Source organism: Osmerus eperlanus, chromosome 1, assembly GCF_963692335.1.
Source record: "Osmerus eperlanus chromosome 1, fOsmEpe2.1, whole genome shotgun sequence".
In the NCBI taxonomy this organism is placed as follows: Eukaryota; Metazoa; Chordata; class Actinopteri; order Osmeriformes; family Osmeridae; genus Osmerus; species Osmerus eperlanus.
This window is the reverse complement of record NC_085018.1, coordinates 18,157,115-18,172,648: the sequence shown is the minus strand read 5'-3', so window position 1 is coordinate 18,172,648 and position 15,534 is coordinate 18,157,115. Positions and strand designations below refer to the sequence as shown.

The window sequence follows — 15,534 nt, the reverse complement described above, 5'->3', positions numbered from 1 at the left end:
TCCCGGAAACGCTTGCTACGTTTGTCATATATTTTGCATCTCATCTTGTACTGTCAGTCATTAGTGTCTGTCAGAGGAAGTATGGTAGTAAACTGGTGAGGGCTTCACATGGCTAATAAGAAGTGGATGAGGTGTCACCAGTGGCCATGATCCAGATTTATGTGTGTTATTAAATGTTTATCATGTGATGCACAGAAGTGGTTATCCACTTATCTAAAAGAGTAGTGGCATTCATTCCTATGCTGGCCACTCCAATTGTGGCCCATAATGAACGAGAAGGCTCGCACTGAGCAGGAAGTGAAGGGGGAATGCCACCAGACATGTGTGAAATCTGTAGGGTTGTGGCATCCCCCTAATGAGGAAGTACACTCGCCTTTACTATGGAGCATAAGGTAGTTGGTATAATTAAATAAGCAGAAAAGTGGATTTAACAGAGAAGACTGTCCTGTCCATAGACACAACAGGAATGGCGGGTCACTTCGGATTAGGCAGCAGGTACCCTGATGATTTGTTACCTTTAGTCTTAATTCTGACCTCCATCCCTATGGTGACAAGCCTTAGAGCGTTAGATCTGTTACCACATCACATGCTGTCAGGTCGGTCTTCTTTTAACGTTAAAAAAGCAACAGTTCATATTTTATTATTACATAGGGCCAATCAAGTATTGTAAGTTGTATTAAACTGAAGGAGTGATACTGTGGAACTATCTTGATTTCTTTACTTAGTAAACACTAAGCACTAGGCACTGCCATTCTGGGAAACTATCTGAAAAAAATACTTGTCTGATTAGAAACAACAATTATTCAGGTAAATGTATGTAACAAGCATTTGCACCCCCAAAACCCATCTTCCCATCAGACTGGCCTGCGTTTCCCGATAACGATGGATCGTAGCAACGATCGAGCAAAAAACGAAACCATTGATATTTCTTACGTGCGTTTCCCAAACATGCTCGTAAGGAGTAGGCTAATCTAGCCACTTTCAATAGTTACGAATTTTCAAGAGACACTTTAGATGTCTTTAGGAACGGCCCGTAAAACTAAGATTCGTCCCACGATGGATTCTACGATCAATTTAGGCTTACGAAGCTTTCGGGAAACGCACCCCTGGACAAGAACAAAGTCCCATATCTTGTCTTGATGGGAGGCAGAGTCAAGCAAAGGGGAAGACAAGTTTCAGTGTTTCGAAGACCCTGACCTGAGAAAACACTTGATGGCATCCAACTGATGAAGACCTGAGCAACACTACATTATGGTTACATTACCTTCCATGTAACTAACAAGCAGCATCGTAAAAATAGTGTGCATAGGAATTGCTGTGTAATACAATTGTATATATCAAGTATAAGTATTAGTGGTACAGGTAAATAGAAAATTGTGTGAAGGCACAGCATGGGGTGGGTGGAGGTGGATCTTGCAGAGGGGCAGTTGAATGTTGTGTTCCCAAAACAAGATCAATATAAACATATATAAGCCCAACCTCCCCCATACCAAGTGGCACTCGAGTAGTAACTGGTAGGCTACCATAATGAAGTGTAACTATAGCAGTTCCTATGTAACTCCAATGTCATTACTAATGGTATTGCTATGTAGTTAATGTAACATCATGTAAAACGGTGCCAGACCTATTTATTAAAACTAATCCCAAAGCTCATCATTCAATGCAATGACCCTAATGTCCATTCAATGCAAGGGCCTAATGTAAGAAAGCTGGTAGTAGATGGCAAGTTGGCTTGTTTTTTTGGTCTACCTTTGATGATCTGTAACTTGTTTTCTAAGAATGTTGCAAAAACTAGTTTAGGAAAAAAATCTAATGAAATAAGGTTTTAATGTGTTTAATTGGTAAAATAATGTCCATGGGGATTTCCGTATTATTGACCGCATTCCAAGCAGTAATTCAATAGTTCAAGATCTGTCGCGCCACTGTGTGACGTTTGCCCCTTAGTAATATTGAATTTGTTAAATTCTTTATCTATTTCCTTGTATTAAGAAGAAGTCTGCAAAATTCCGGGAATATTATTGGAAATACTCGGCTGAATCGTTAGAGGCGTTATTGAACGATAATAACAATGTATTGATAGCCTGGTTTTCTAGATGAGCAGGTGTGTTGAAGAGCCAGTCCTCGAGGGAGGGAGTAGCGGCCGGAGAGGGCGCGCACGTTATTGTAAGCCGTGTGCTGGATGTGCCCTCAGCCAGCTAGTGAGGCCATGAGCAGATCAACGTGACAACCGGTGTGGCTCGCGACAACAAAGCAGTCTGCCTTCAGACACATTGCCTGACAGGTGCCAGTACACAAGCAGGTTCTCGCGCAAAAATAAACCCGTGGTAGGCCTACTTGTATATATCCCATGGGATGCAAAATAACTATTCTGGTGTCCTATTTGTAAGCAATAGCCTGTAGACAATTGTTAAACTTAAAACAAAGCATATTGTGGCGCATAACACGACGTCATTCAATGTTTTATGTGCGTTGCTGACATTCAGTATTATTTCTGAATTATAGCCTATAGAAGGTGGACAATATGAATGATGAATCACGATTGATTCAACGTGTAATATTTAGATTCAGATCCAACCGATCACACGTTTTTTTGGGTATCCTATTGTTCTTAGTTTTGCTGGTGTAAAAAAAAAAACAAGACCAAAAGACCAAGTGCAATAGCCTGTTTTCCAATAGCTTAATTACCGTACACAGGCAACAAAAAACAACTCGCCTTTCCTCAAGTTTTACACAATTGGCTTGTGTAAAAGTATCAATAAATGAATCATGGTACGTCCTAGATTAACAGCCTACAAAACAAGAACTATAGTTTACTAATATATTTTAATTGTAAGGTAGACTAACACTATAATAAAATAATTGCATTTCAATATAATGGGCCTATCCTATTTCATTTGATGCAACATATTTATAATGTCCCATCAGTTAAACAAACCAGCGCGTTGGGGAGAATGTGATGCTAGTCTTATCAGTGACAACAAGATGTGTGTTAGTAATTTTGGATCTGCGCTGCACGTTCCAAGGCCGTGGTGCCTAGAGGCTTGTATCCATACAGTTGAGCATGGTGGTACACGGGACCCGCTAAACACCGCCCTCCGGTATGACGTACACAGGCGTCCGCCCATAGATCCTCTTTTTCAGTAGAAAATAGGCTGTCCTTCCTTCGAGCAGACAGTGCAGTTCAACACGTGAGCCTCATGTGACAGAGGTAGGTCAGTCTGAACGAGAGTCAGAGGGTTTATTTAACACGTCGCTCTGTCCTACCCCACTTTCCCAACGCGCCACCAAAGAGTATCTTACTGCAAGCGCGGGACAACTGCTGGCTGTCGACGTGGGGATAGCCGGAACTCTTTCATCCACCTTATCATAAGAAATGACAAGAATGCAAATAGAAATAAGGATACATTTATAATCTATGTGGAAATATTTGATCATTTTTTAAGGACAACTGCTTGAGAACTTCTGACTACAAATCAATAACTGCGTATGCATTCTTATTGATTGGATTTGAATTTTGCGTAATTGGGGTAAAGAGAATGGAACGGATTCCTAGTGCGCAACCTCCTCCTTGCTTGTCCAAACACCAGTCGGCAGAGCTGTCCGAGATGCAAGGGTGAGTTGACGCAAAATCTAAGGGATCCCTGTTTTGCGGCTGCTATGCCTCAACTGTTTTTAGTAGTAACTTCACCAAGCCTTTAACCCATTCTTGTTCTTTTTTGTGGGTCTTTAGGATGGATTTCCCAATGTATGTATATAAACCCAGAAGAGGAATGAAAAGAGGAGAGGAAAGCAAGGTTTGCTAATATTTTTTATTTAATACATATTTAGGTTTCAGGTTCTATTTGGTATCATTTTGATATCAGAGTTTTGCTTCAAAATGTAAGCCGACAAAATGTACTGGTTGTTAAAAAATAGTTGACCTATTTTCCATTATGATGTAACTTCTGGAGCCCTCCCTACTGTAGCATACTGTAACTGCTGCTTAACATTACAGACTTAAATGGTTTCATATGAACTTAGCTCATTCTATACCTTTTGATATCAGCAGGAGACATACAAACTGCCTCACAGACTCATTGAGAAGAAAAGGCGTGACAGGATAAACGAGTGCATTGCTCAGCTGAAAGACTTATTGCCAGAACACCTGAAACTCACGGTAAGTTCAAATCAGGGAGTGATACAACTCTAGAATAGCACTGCCTAGAACTGACAACATCGACATCATGTGGCTAGCTGGTGAAATTACAACACAGTCTAATTTCTCTGGTTGAACATTAATTAAGTATTTTGAAATTAGATTTATTTTGGTTTCCGTTTGGGTTTCACTGTACATTACATTTTTGAGATGAGATGAGCTTGGCATGTTTTGTATATTTCAAAAAACTAATGTAACTGAAAATATTCTATAATAAATAACAATATCTAAATTGTAATACATGTCCCATAGAGACTCTTCAGAGTAGTTCCACTGTTGTTGTTGACTTTGTTGTCGTTAGTGTGTAGAGCCACACCGCCGCTAAGCTGCGGTGTGGCTCTGTGTGTAGGTGGGTGTGTGTGTGAACATGTGCAGAATTAGACATGAAGAAATGCTGACAGTGAGTGTCTCTCCCATAGACTCTTGGCCATCTGGAGAAGGCTGTGGTTTTAGAGCTCACGCTGAAGCATGTGAAAGCCCTCACCTCGCTGCTGGAGCAGCAGCAGCAGAAGATCCTCGCTCTGCAGAGTGGCATGCAAATTGGTGAGGGAGAGAACACACACACACACACAGTGTGGGTTAGATTGGGAAGACACGATGCAAATCATTATGCATAGCACACATACAAGGTGATTCTGCAGAACTGTATGTAAATGTATATGTGTACATATAGATTATCTTTAGCCCCAGCTATTTTAAATTGAGGTGACAAACCATAGCTACCATTTAAGAGGACAACATGAGGAAGGATTCTTTCTGGAATTGCTAACAGAAAAATTAATGTGACTGCATGTTGGTTAGGAGTCACACAGAACAATAACATTCAGTAAATTATCCACAATTAAAAATGGCCCAACACTGAACTTCTCCCGATGCTTCTGGAAGGCGTTTTGGAATGTTGTTTTGAAGTGTGTGGTTGTTTTCCTGTGTGCAGACCAGCCACCCCCCAGCCAGGACAAGAACGAGGAGATGTTCCGCTCTGGCTTCCACTTGTGTGCCAAGGAGGTGCTCCAGTACCTGGCCAATCAAGAGGCTGACAGTGATCTGACACCCAGCCGTATGATCAACCACCTGCACAAAGTTGCTGCTGAGGTCCTCCAGGGTCCAGTCCGCCCCAGGACCCCACTCACCCCTAGAGCTGAGGAGCCTGCCCTCCACCACCACCCTGCCCACAAGGAGAAGCCGGCAGGGGCAATGGCACCCAAGCCCAGTGAGGGCCATGGCAGAAATTGTGTGCCTGTCATTCAGCGCGCCTACGCGCAGGCAGGGAGTGAGCAGAGCGGGAATGACACAGACACAGACAGCGGCTATGGTGGTGAGCTGGAGAAAGGCGATGCCGGGGCAGCAAGACCCTCTTACTACGGCCAGGAGAATGAGTTAAAGAGGGCACTGAGCGAGAGGCGGGGGGCCGTAAAGCAGGAAGACAACAAGCCATGCCACAAACGGCAGCGCGTGGAGTCGTCTGAAGACGAGTCTCTGTCGGGCGGGGAGTCTTCATCCTCCTCTTCCTCCAGCGGCCACAGCAGCTACATGAGCATGTCCCCCCACCAGGCCGCTGCACCCCACCCCCTCTGCATGCCATTCTACCTCATCCCCCCTTCAGCCGCCGCATACCTGCCCATGCTGGAGAAGTGTTGGTACCCAGGGGCCATGCCCATGCTCTACCCCGGCCTAGGGGCCTCTGCAACGGGCATGGCCAGCGAGAGGCCTACCCAGCTCATGATGTCCCCAAGGGGGGGCTCTCCTGCCCCTCCTGCCCCTCTGCGATCCCAGACCCCTGTGGACTCCCCTGCCCTACTCCAGGCACTAAAGCAGGTACCCCTCCTTAACCTGGAAACCAAAGACTGACAATAGAGTATAATCTGATCAACAGTGTTGTTGAACATGAACTGTTCTGTGGAAGGGAGACAGATACCGAGGAGAAGACCATTACTGGACAGTCCGATCAACCACCTCAGCCCTCCCCCTGCTTCTCACCCCAGAAGGCCAGAAGACCTGGGAGCAGGGGTGCTTAGAGAGCAAGGAGGGATGTGTCCCACACACAAACCTTCAGCCAATGATGGATACTCAACTTTAACCTCAGAACGTTGCGGCTTCATGACCCTGAATGCTGGGTAAAATTGATCTGAACCTACCCTTTTCAGACACACACACAAACAATTGTTGAATGTAACAGAGAGGAAATCCTGCTGCTGTACACTGAGCACCTGAATCAGATAAGGCATTGCCATAGAGATACATTGTCGTTGTAACTCACAGCAAGTGTCAACAGTAACCTTTAATCCCAAAATTACGTACCCTATTACCATCACTGAAAAAGCCCTTTGACCAGCCCCCCCCCCCCCCCCCACCCCTCACTATCACTAGCACCCCCACTGTGTACAGTCAGGTTCCAAGGTACCCATGCTGTCATCCATCGCCCAGTGTTGATGCTCAAAATACTCTAACATTTGCAGACGGTTAAGATGGATTCTCTGTAATTATTGTTTATACACTTCTTGTACATCTCTATTTTTGATACGTGTCCTAGTACTCTGACCTGAGGGAGAGCACCGGAGTTGAGTGCGTGGACGGTTGTTTTGTTGTGTAACTCAGAAAGCGTGTACATATTGTAGCACTGTGCTGGACCCGGGTCTGCGTTCTCAGCATCTGTTTCTGCTCCAAACCTGGTGTTTGTTCATGCTGTTGCCTTTACTCGTGAAAAAGCTGATGACCTTCTTTTCTCAGATGTTTTATTACTTGTACTTGGTATGAATACTGGAGTCGGAAGGAGTGGCAGGAAAGTGAATGTAACGTTTTAAACAGAAGATTAGTTTTCTATAGAAAGAGGTACTTGAGATTTTGTATTTTGGGACCTACAAGAAAGATGTTTGATGTAAATATTTTGTCTATAAATGTTGATATACATTATATAAGCGTATTAATAAAGTATTTTTTTTCTTGTGGAAAGCCTACCTGTTCAATTATTGGTCTTGAGAGAGAGTGAGTGAGAAACACAGTATGTGTGTGTGCGTGTTTGAGAGACAGATGAATTTACTGTAGAGCTGACAGAGTGCATGTAAGTGGGACATCTACTCCCCCCAGATCAAGTTGTGTCACTGTACCACAACAGCCCTGTTGGGGGGAACACTTATGTAATGGCAAGAGCTCTGAGCTGGGGAGGAGACCAGGCTCAGTGCTGCTGCCCCTGCGGCTGGGGGTGTGTCATGTCCCCTGCCTGCTACACAAAACATACACACACACACATGCAAATATACAATGTCCCTAAAGAATATGTGGGTAATTGTAACAGCACACGTATTCTGTATACAGTCATAACCTAGAGACAGATTTGTTCATATAGAGACCTATAACTTTTAGTCCTTCACATTCACCATGAGACAATCCACTGCTGGTTGAAATGAGGAACACTTGGTAATGCAGCAACCTACCTACTGTGAAGTTTGTTGTACAATCAGAAACTCTTACAAACTGTATTGACAGTGTGTTGATGTTTACATTTAGAATTTGACAGAAAATGAGTTTGTGTTAGCCATGATCGGTTACCCTGTAGACATGCTGCACCTTTACGTGTTATGTTTAAAACATTGAAACATAATTAATATCAAAGCAACATTATAACACAAAGACGGTGATTTGCAGAAAATAGTTGAAACTAGAAGCTTGTTTAATGCATCTACAGTGCCAGTCAAAAGTTTGGACACATGTTCCCAATATGGGAAACTTCAAAAGCCAAACTTCTGACTGGTACTGTACATCTGATGGACTCTTTACTGTAATGTGTGAGTCAATGAGTGTGTCAATGTGAATGTCTGTGTGCATCCAGTTCATATCCTGACCCTGCTCATCCCAGTCTCTCACCCTGATGTACCCTCTCAGACTGATCTAGGGAGACAGATGGGAGAACTAGTCAACAGGCAGATTTGGAAGTATGGGACATTAATAGACCACGCCACAATGAATAGCCTACAGACAAGTCTTATTCGAAGCGTGATAGGGTATTATCACGATGACAGACAAACACATACACAGGAGTCACATGCAGGGCCACACTGCAATCTTAGTGCTTGCCTGTGATTGGTGGGTTGGTAGGCCACAGATGGGAAGGCTCCTCACCAGTCAGCTTATGAGCCTGGAAACTCACACACGCTCACACCTTCACATGGAGGAAAAGACTGGGTTTTAGTCTATACCCTCCAAATGCACAATTATATGCGACAACACATATTTCACCAAAATATATCCCTAAGATGTAGAAACAATATTGTGTATGCATCAGTAATGAGTGGATCTGGTCTAAATAGAGTTTGGTGAGGTGTGATTTCTAAGCGTGTCCAGTGGTGAGTACAGTGAGCATAAATGAGCAGTCTTTTGAAGTACAACAAACCAGCATAGCAACAGTGCTGCAATGTGTGTGCAAGTTGTGTCTTGGAAAAACCTTAATAGTGCATGTGTAGATTCAAGTTATGGTGATGGGTTGAATGTTCTTTCTTTTGGGGCTTTTCACAAACCTTAACTCATCACAAAAAAACAGTTTGTTGTATTTAATAGTCAATAGCCTTTCAATGCCATCTGCTGGGGAAACAAAGTACATGCATCACAGAAGGTTAATATCAGGACTCCACTCTACAATAAGAAGGCAGTGAAAAAAGTTTTATCTTAAGCGTCTTTATTAAATGACATAGTTTTTTCAATTTAAGAAAAAAAGAAGAAACGTAACATTATTATCCTTCAGACCTTGAGAGTAAATAAAACTCAATTCTTCACCCCTCCTGACATTCTCCTTCTCCATATCAAGCTGCCTGGTCAGGAGGACTCTGGTCCTCCAGTGGCACTGCCCCCTTTATAGGAGGCCATGCCCTGCCTGTGAAAGGGGGGGAGGAACTGGTGCATGCGGACACTGAGAACAGGGTGGGAAGCGAGTTTCGGACAGGGGCGGCAGAGACGTCCTAGCAAACGTCCAGAGGGGCGCAAACTGAAGACCTCCAAGGCTGGGGTGGGGCTGTAGAGGGTGGGCAGGCCCCAGGGAGGTGCCCTGCACGAGGGTCTCAGTGTGGGTCCTGGTATGAGGGGCCTGGAGGTGCGAGGTTCTAGGGTGGAAGGGAGTTGGGGGTCTGATGTGCTGCAGGGTGAGTTAAGGGAGTAATACAGAGTTCTGGGTACCAGACGGAGGGGCCCAACACTGCTCCGACTTAACCCTACATGACAAGCTCTTTTCTGGGGTTCAGTGTGCAGGACCAGGGGGCATTCTGGAGCCAACCTGCCAGACAACTTCAGGGTCGGAGTGGCATTGAGGTGCTTTAGGGTTTTGCCCTCACATTCCTTTTTGGGGGATTCTATTGGTGGTTGCTTCTTTTTTGTGCCCTGTAAATGGTTCTCTTTACCTGATGGGCGGCGTCCAGAGGCTGCAGTAGGTTTGTCATTGGAGGGCATTCCTGTCCGATGTGTTAACTCTGAGGCTGATTGGTTGGAGACGGGCTGAGTGGTTGGAGGGGGGTCAGGGTTGACTTGGTGTCTTGGGAGTGGTGGCCGCGGTCGTCTTAAGGGAGCACCTTCGACGAACAAATTCACCCCCACATAATGAGGGACTTCCACTGCTGCCTGGGAGGGAAAGGGAGTAAAGATATGACTCATTTGCTACGGGATTGGCGTGTGTGTTTGTGTCTACATTATTCTGAGCATGTATGTGCTGTAACTCTCTCCTTTCCTTCCCCTCACCTGTTTATAGATGAGCTGAAAGCCGCCCGTGTAGGCCCCTGGGTCAGCCCGCCGGTCAAGGACTACCCTCAGTGTGTCCAGCTGCACCGCCGGACAGAGACGGGCAGTAACAGCCGTGGAGGATGCCATGGTGGGACTGGCGTTGATCTCCAAGAGCCAGGGCCTAAGGTCTCTGCCCAGCATGAAGTCTGCCCCATAGAGCTCAAAGCTGCCCTTGCGCGCCTCCACCAGGTCCTGGGCTGTCTGCAGAGCGTGGACCACAGCCTGCTGCATACCTGGGACCACGACCGTCCCCCAGGCTGCCCCCCGGCCCTGCCCTCGCAGGAAGGCCTGGAACTCAGAGCAGGACCACATGTTGTCTCCTGGCACCCCTGGGTGGCGCTGCTGGGATGGCTGGAAGTGCTTCTGGATGGAGTTGTTGCACAGATGGACCGAGCTAATGTGCAGAGAGGGATGGAGGGAAAGAATCATTCCATGATTCCAGATTCCATGATAGACAAAAGTAAGAGAGCAATGGTTATAAAGCAGGATCATTTGATTGATGTACATGCAACCAGCAGAAAACTAGTGTCTCTGTCCCTGACCCTCCCTCCAGCTGACCTGTCCAAGGTGTGGGTGGAGTATGGCTGGGTGGAGAACCGCAGGTAGCACTCTTGGTAGAACCAGATGGTCAGAGGGTTCCAGTCAGTGACTAGGAACCACTGGCGCAAGTCAAACTTTGTGCCATGGACCAACAATGGGCGCTCCAGGTACTTCTGCACCACCCACTTACTGTCCTTTATCAGGGAGGGGTCACTGTCAACAAGCCTCAGGATGTCATCCAGACGGTTCATACACATGATACCTGGGGGAGCAGGCTTCCACATAAATGGAATAAAGCGCCCAAATCATCGTCTTTTATGATTATAACAGCACACACACCACGCAGAGAGCCAGAGTGCACACACCACGCAGAGAGCCAGAGTGCACACACCACGCAGAGAGCCAGAGTGCACACACCACGCAGAGAGCCAGAGTGCACACACCACGCAGAGAGCCAGAGTGCACACACCACGCAGAGAGCCAGAGTGCACACACCACGCAGAGAGCCAGAGTGCAACTCACCCCTTCCCCGTGACTTGGCCCCAGGCTTGATAATCCAGATGTTGTGGAGCCCGTCAGTGTCCAGCTGTGGACAGAACTGGTGCAGTGTGGTCAGCATAGCCTGGCAGCGCTCCACATACTCACCTGCTCCCTCTATCAACCCACCATCACTACTCACAGCAGAGGAAAGGACATGATGGAACCACTCATCCACTAAAACATGCACTAGGATGTTTTACTAAATTGCTGAAGCTCACTTTGGTGTCACCCAACCTAATACCACTACAAAATAGACTACAAAAGAAATATCAAAAGTGACCTGACCTGGGGGGGTATTCCAGAAAGCAGGTTATGCAACATACCCGGGTAAGTTAACCCACCAGCTGATTCACAATGTTGCAGCAATCTACTAGCAATGTTGCTACAACGCTGGGTGTCAGCTGGGGAGTTAACTTACCCGGGTATGTCACATAACCTGCTTTCTGGAATACCCCCCTGGCCAATACATTCAGACAACACACTCACTGGACAAGCAAGTAGTAGTCACGCATAAACTCTGCCCACTGTTGCTCGCTTAAGCAGGGGGGTGTTTCCATGATGACATCAATATCACTGTGATCTAAGCTGTAGAGAAACTCCTGGCATACATTTAAGGCTCTGTCAATGATTCCAGGACCGACAGTCCGAGTTCCCCTGTGCTTGTATTGTTTCCTAAGACCTGTGGGAAAGAAGAGAATATTGGTTTGGAAGGCATACAGAGGATCACAAAGACATTGTGCACAGTCATTAAGAGTAGGCTTTAGTGTTCCACTGGGTAATACCCTGAGATTCCCCTGATGCATGATCTTCCTCCATTATGTCCTCCCTGTCCCCTAGCACCCCACCACTCCTCTCCACTATATACTGGAGCAAGCTGGTGCATGCAGTCCTCCTGAAGTCCTCTTCAGAGTGTCAAAATAGAATAAGAGAAGGAGAGGGAGAAAGAGAACAAGGCGATTTAAAGCAGTTCTGTGTAAGAATATTACAGGGTAATTTGTTTTAGTTTTTTTGGGGGGGGGGGACAGGAGGCTGCCATGGCTGACCAATAAAGGCATGTTTCTCATCCTCCGCCCCAAGCCTATAGCATCGAGGGAAGAAAGTGTCTGGGTCTGCAGCATCGAACCACTGGAGGTTCCTCAAGTTCAGGCACAGCCCCACCTGAGATCAAGAGACAGAGAGTGAAAGACGAAAAAGGTGAGGAATAAAGAAAGAGGTTATTCAAAATATTTCTGATATTGTCTGTTCAGTTTATGTGTATAACCTGATATAGACCTTGGTAGTGAAAGTGCCAGCCTTTGCGAAGTGATTGGTCATTTGGTCCTTCCTTAATGAGTGACAGTCTATAGAATCTCTCCGTGTCGTCCAATAAAAGTAAGATGTTTCATTTCGAACCAAACGTGACTGAAATGAAATCAGATGCACGGCAGATCACATGTTTTCTATTTGGTGAATATGTAACACAGTTATGGATTTTATTTTGTTCTACAGAATGAACTAGAAGCTCACCAGGAGGCTACACATGTCGTCAGGGTCCTCCTCCTTCTCCCCCTCCACTCCTCGGTCTGAAAGAAGAAGAGTTGCTGGTGTGTGTGTGGTGACAGATTCTATCTTGATAAGCCTGAAATGTCAATGATCCGTCTGTTGTGACATATTGGTTGACATGGAGTACTTTACCAAGTATCATTTACCAGGCACAGAGGCATCTGACCGGTGCTCCCATTACAGCACCACCCCCATTCAGTTACGACCATTACAGCTATTATGCAAAGTGCCTCAGTCATACCACAAGCAGGGAGACTGCTTTCCCTTCCTGTTAGACAGGGCACCTACATACATTTACCAGTCGCCACAAACAGTTTGACAACAATTAAGCATCCAACTAGTTGCAAAAGCCTCCCTCCGTTCTGAACCCATCCACCCACCATTGTCATTATTGCTGTCATCACAATCATCTCCGTCCTCGTCCTCGTCACCATGGCAATGAACTGCTGGTTGGGAGAGCCGTGGTAGACGGCGCTCCACCCAGCCTCTTGCCCGCAGCGCAGCGCGGATCACTGGGTAGGGCCCCTGCACAGAGAACACCCTTCGCAACTAATGGAAGAGAAGGAGTGAGAAGGGTCACTTTTAAAAGAAATGGGGAAAGGGTCTTTGAATCTTTCAGAAATAGTAATAGGTATCTGTTGTGGGAAGTCCCTAGGCCGTCTCACCTTAACAGCTTTCTCCACCAGGGCCTTGGCTGTTCTCAGTCTGTCTGGGTTGATTACTGGAAGGCTGAGCAGACGGCGACGCCCCCTCCCCTCCACAGGGGGCGCTGGGTAAAATGTATGTAGAAATGAACACATAAATATACACAGACAAGCACACACATACATTGCAGTAGCCCAGAGTCGAAACAGAGAAGTCAAGTGTGCGTGTGTTCTTACATGGCATGTGCTGCATCCTGCTCAAGATAGGACCATCTGTAGAAGTTCACCCTATACCGTCACCCATGGGTTCCTCTCATCTATCACAAACAAGTTGTTGAGCCACATCTTAATTACTACAGTAGCAAAACCTTTTGTGTGGACAGGTAAAAGATCTAGGTCAGGTGTATATTGAGGTGAGCTGACTTAAACAAATCCCCCCCACCCCTCCAGGGTAGAGCCATTCTCCATTCCAGAGATTCCCAACCTGTGGGCCGCGGCCCACTAATGGTCCGTTAGGGTAATGCAGGTGGACCGCCAAACCAATGAAAAATTAAATATGAAAGAACATATCTAAATATTTATGTATACTGTTGGTAAATGATTATAAAAATGTGTAATAATTTTAAAATGATATTTAGCCTTTAATTCATTATGACAACCATTAGTTACGCTTGGAACATACACACACACACACATTACTTCCGCATATTGCATAAGCCAGGTGAACAACTTCCGGTAGCTAGCAGTTACATTAGTTCTGCTCACAAAATTCTTTTTTTTTTTGTTTGTTCTGGTTGTCTTTCCACAATGACAAAGAACTATGTACATGGTATTCTATGTTGCTGCCCTTCAAGCAAGAGGGAAAAGGGGTTCCAATTGTACCTTTATGACGGTGAGGTTTATGTAACTCACACAGTACAATTAGCTAGCTATCACTACAAAGGGATATGAGCAGCTAGCATAGCTAACAATTTGCAACATGCACTCAATTAGTTATCTGATTGTAAGCACTTGCTAATCTTTAATGTCAACACATACATAATTGGTCTGTCATATTTGTTCCCTATGGATAATGTAATGTAACATGTCTTTCTCTCAGTTTTTAACAATCTGGAAAGAGATCTCTTTGAGGGGACCTATATGGTCGAGGATAAAAGCGAGAAGCTGCACAATATGAGTGTAGGGGTTAAGAGAGCAATAGCTAAGTTGCTATTAGCTGTTTATAGTAGAGTTAACATAACCTGTTCTGGTTATTAAAAGTCACGTGTATAACTTCACCGGAAATTCTAGACCTGGTCTATTTTTTCACGGAAATAATTATCACTGTCCTGTGCATAACTATATGAATGGTTGTAGTTGGCAGGTTAGTTTTCTCTACAATTACTGTGGTGCTGATGGACACTTTTTCTTCTTTGATCACCCAAATAAATAGTTTGGCGTCCGTGGTGTTAAACGTGTGATATGCGCGAATTAAGTGAACGGATGTGTTGTTGGGGGGACGCCAAAATATTTGAGCTATGCAAGTGGGCCGCAAAGTGGACAAGGTTGGGAATGGCTGATTCTATTCACTGGAAACAGTCTTTCAGCCTACACAGGAATTCAAAGCATGTAGTAGGCTGTCATATAGGTTATTACAGACAATAAACAAGCATATTATACTATAATTGTTGATCAATGATAAATGTTTTTTCTAATGAGCATGCAAAAGGGGAACTAATAAACCGACCAAAATAAATCTTAGCACCCGGTGGGTTCGCGTTGGTTAAAACCGCTCACCTGGCCACACACGGTCCGGTCCCGTGAGTCCTTACTGTCTGCCTTTCACTCTGCCAGTGACCAGTCCACTCTCCAGTCTTGCGCAGTCCCGCCTCTCTCATGTTCCCATGGACAGTTTATTGTCACCATAACAACTGTCCCTAGGAGACTTGTTGCGCCATGCAGACTAAAATGTAGCCTACCAACCAGCCATGCGTAAAAAGAAACCGGATCGCATTTTAGTTGAACCTGTAGGTGATAAGCTCTTGTAATACATGAGTGAATGCAAACCTGCGCAGACGCAGCACTCTGAGTCATCTGTTTCTCTCGACAGGACTTGATACGATACACCCGTCGAGCATATGCGTGATCATTACCCACTGTCTGACGAGCTTTGTAAAATACGAAGGCTTGATATGTTTTCTAATTGCATGCTTAATCATAAAACCAGTTTGATAGACATTTTCCACTAGATGGCATCCTTGCAAAGGTTTTCACCAAGACAAGTGAGTCTGTTCAAGCAAACCTTCCTTGTGGCGAAATAAAATGTGCCCAATA

At 45.3% G+C, this 15,534-nt stretch overlaps 2 protein-coding genes across 3 annotated transcripts; one reads left to right on the top strand and one right to left on the bottom strand.

The window, feature by feature from the left end:
* Positions 1 to 3,173: 3,173 nt before the first annotated feature.
* Positions 3,174 to 7,144, top strand: LOC134023760 (class E basic helix-loop-helix protein 40-like). Of its 2 annotated transcripts, none has more exons than XM_062466135.1 (5): positions 3,174 to 3,613; positions 3,731 to 3,794; positions 4,049 to 4,156; positions 4,615 to 4,738; positions 5,130 to 7,144. In XM_062466135.1, exons 1-5 carry the CDS (start codon positions 3,537 to 3,539, stop codon positions 6,041 to 6,043), a joined length of 1,287 nt encoding a protein of 428 aa, XP_062322119.1. In that variant the 5' UTR covers positions 3,174 to 3,536; the 3' UTR covers positions 6,044 to 7,144. The 2 variants fall into 2 exon arrangements, with proteins under 2 accessions (XP_062322119.1, XP_062322112.1); XM_062466128.1 differs by having other exon boundaries at positions 4,046 to 4,156.
* Positions 7,145 to 8,884: 1,740 nt separating this feature from the next.
* ttll3 (tubulin tyrosine ligase-like family, member 3) lies at positions 8,885 to 15,315 on the bottom strand. The gene is made up of 13 exons (XM_062466120.1): positions 14,998 to 15,315; positions 13,459 to 13,538; positions 13,243 to 13,346; positions 12,958 to 13,126; positions 12,542 to 12,597; positions 12,308 to 12,436; positions 12,079 to 12,193; positions 11,818 to 11,937; positions 11,522 to 11,714; positions 11,018 to 11,166; positions 10,514 to 10,757; positions 9,914 to 10,349; positions 8,885 to 9,796 (listed from the first exon to the last, which is right to left on the bottom strand). The coding sequence occupies exons 2-13, from the start codon at positions 13,472 to 13,474 to the stop codon at positions 9,002 to 9,004; spliced, it is 2,526 nt and encodes an 841-aa protein (XP_062322104.1). The 5' UTR covers positions 13,475 to 13,538; positions 14,998 to 15,315; the 3' UTR covers positions 8,885 to 9,001.
* Between the last annotated feature and the right edge of the window lie 219 nt (positions 15,316 to 15,534).

What these genes read in the sequence shown, in the direction of transcription:
- LOC134023760 (XM_062466128.1), top strand. Translation starts at nt 3,537, where the DNA reads ATGGAACGGATTCCTAGTGCGCAACCTCCTCCTTGCTTGTCCAAACAC. An exon ending in GAGCTGTCCGAGATGCAAGG is followed by an intron (nt 3,614 to 3,730) that starts GTGAGTTGACGC and finishes GTGGGTCTTTAG; the next exon opens with GATGGATTTCCCAATGTATG. An exon ending in GCAGAGTGGCATGCAAATTG is followed by an intron (nt 4,739 to 5,129) that starts GTGAGGGAGAGA and finishes TCCTGTGTGCAG; the next exon opens with ACCAGCCACCCCCCAGCCAG.
- ttll3 (XM_062466120.1), bottom strand. An exon ending in ACGACATGTGTAGCCTCCTG is followed by an intron (nt 12,437 to 12,541) that starts GTGAGCTTCTAG and finishes ATTTCATTTCAG; the next exon opens with TCACGTTTGGTTCGAAATGA. An exon ending in TGAGAAACATGCCTTTATTG is followed by an intron (nt 11,938 to 12,078) that starts GTCAGCCATGGC and finishes GACACTCTGAAG; the next exon opens with AGGACTTCAGGAGGACTGCA.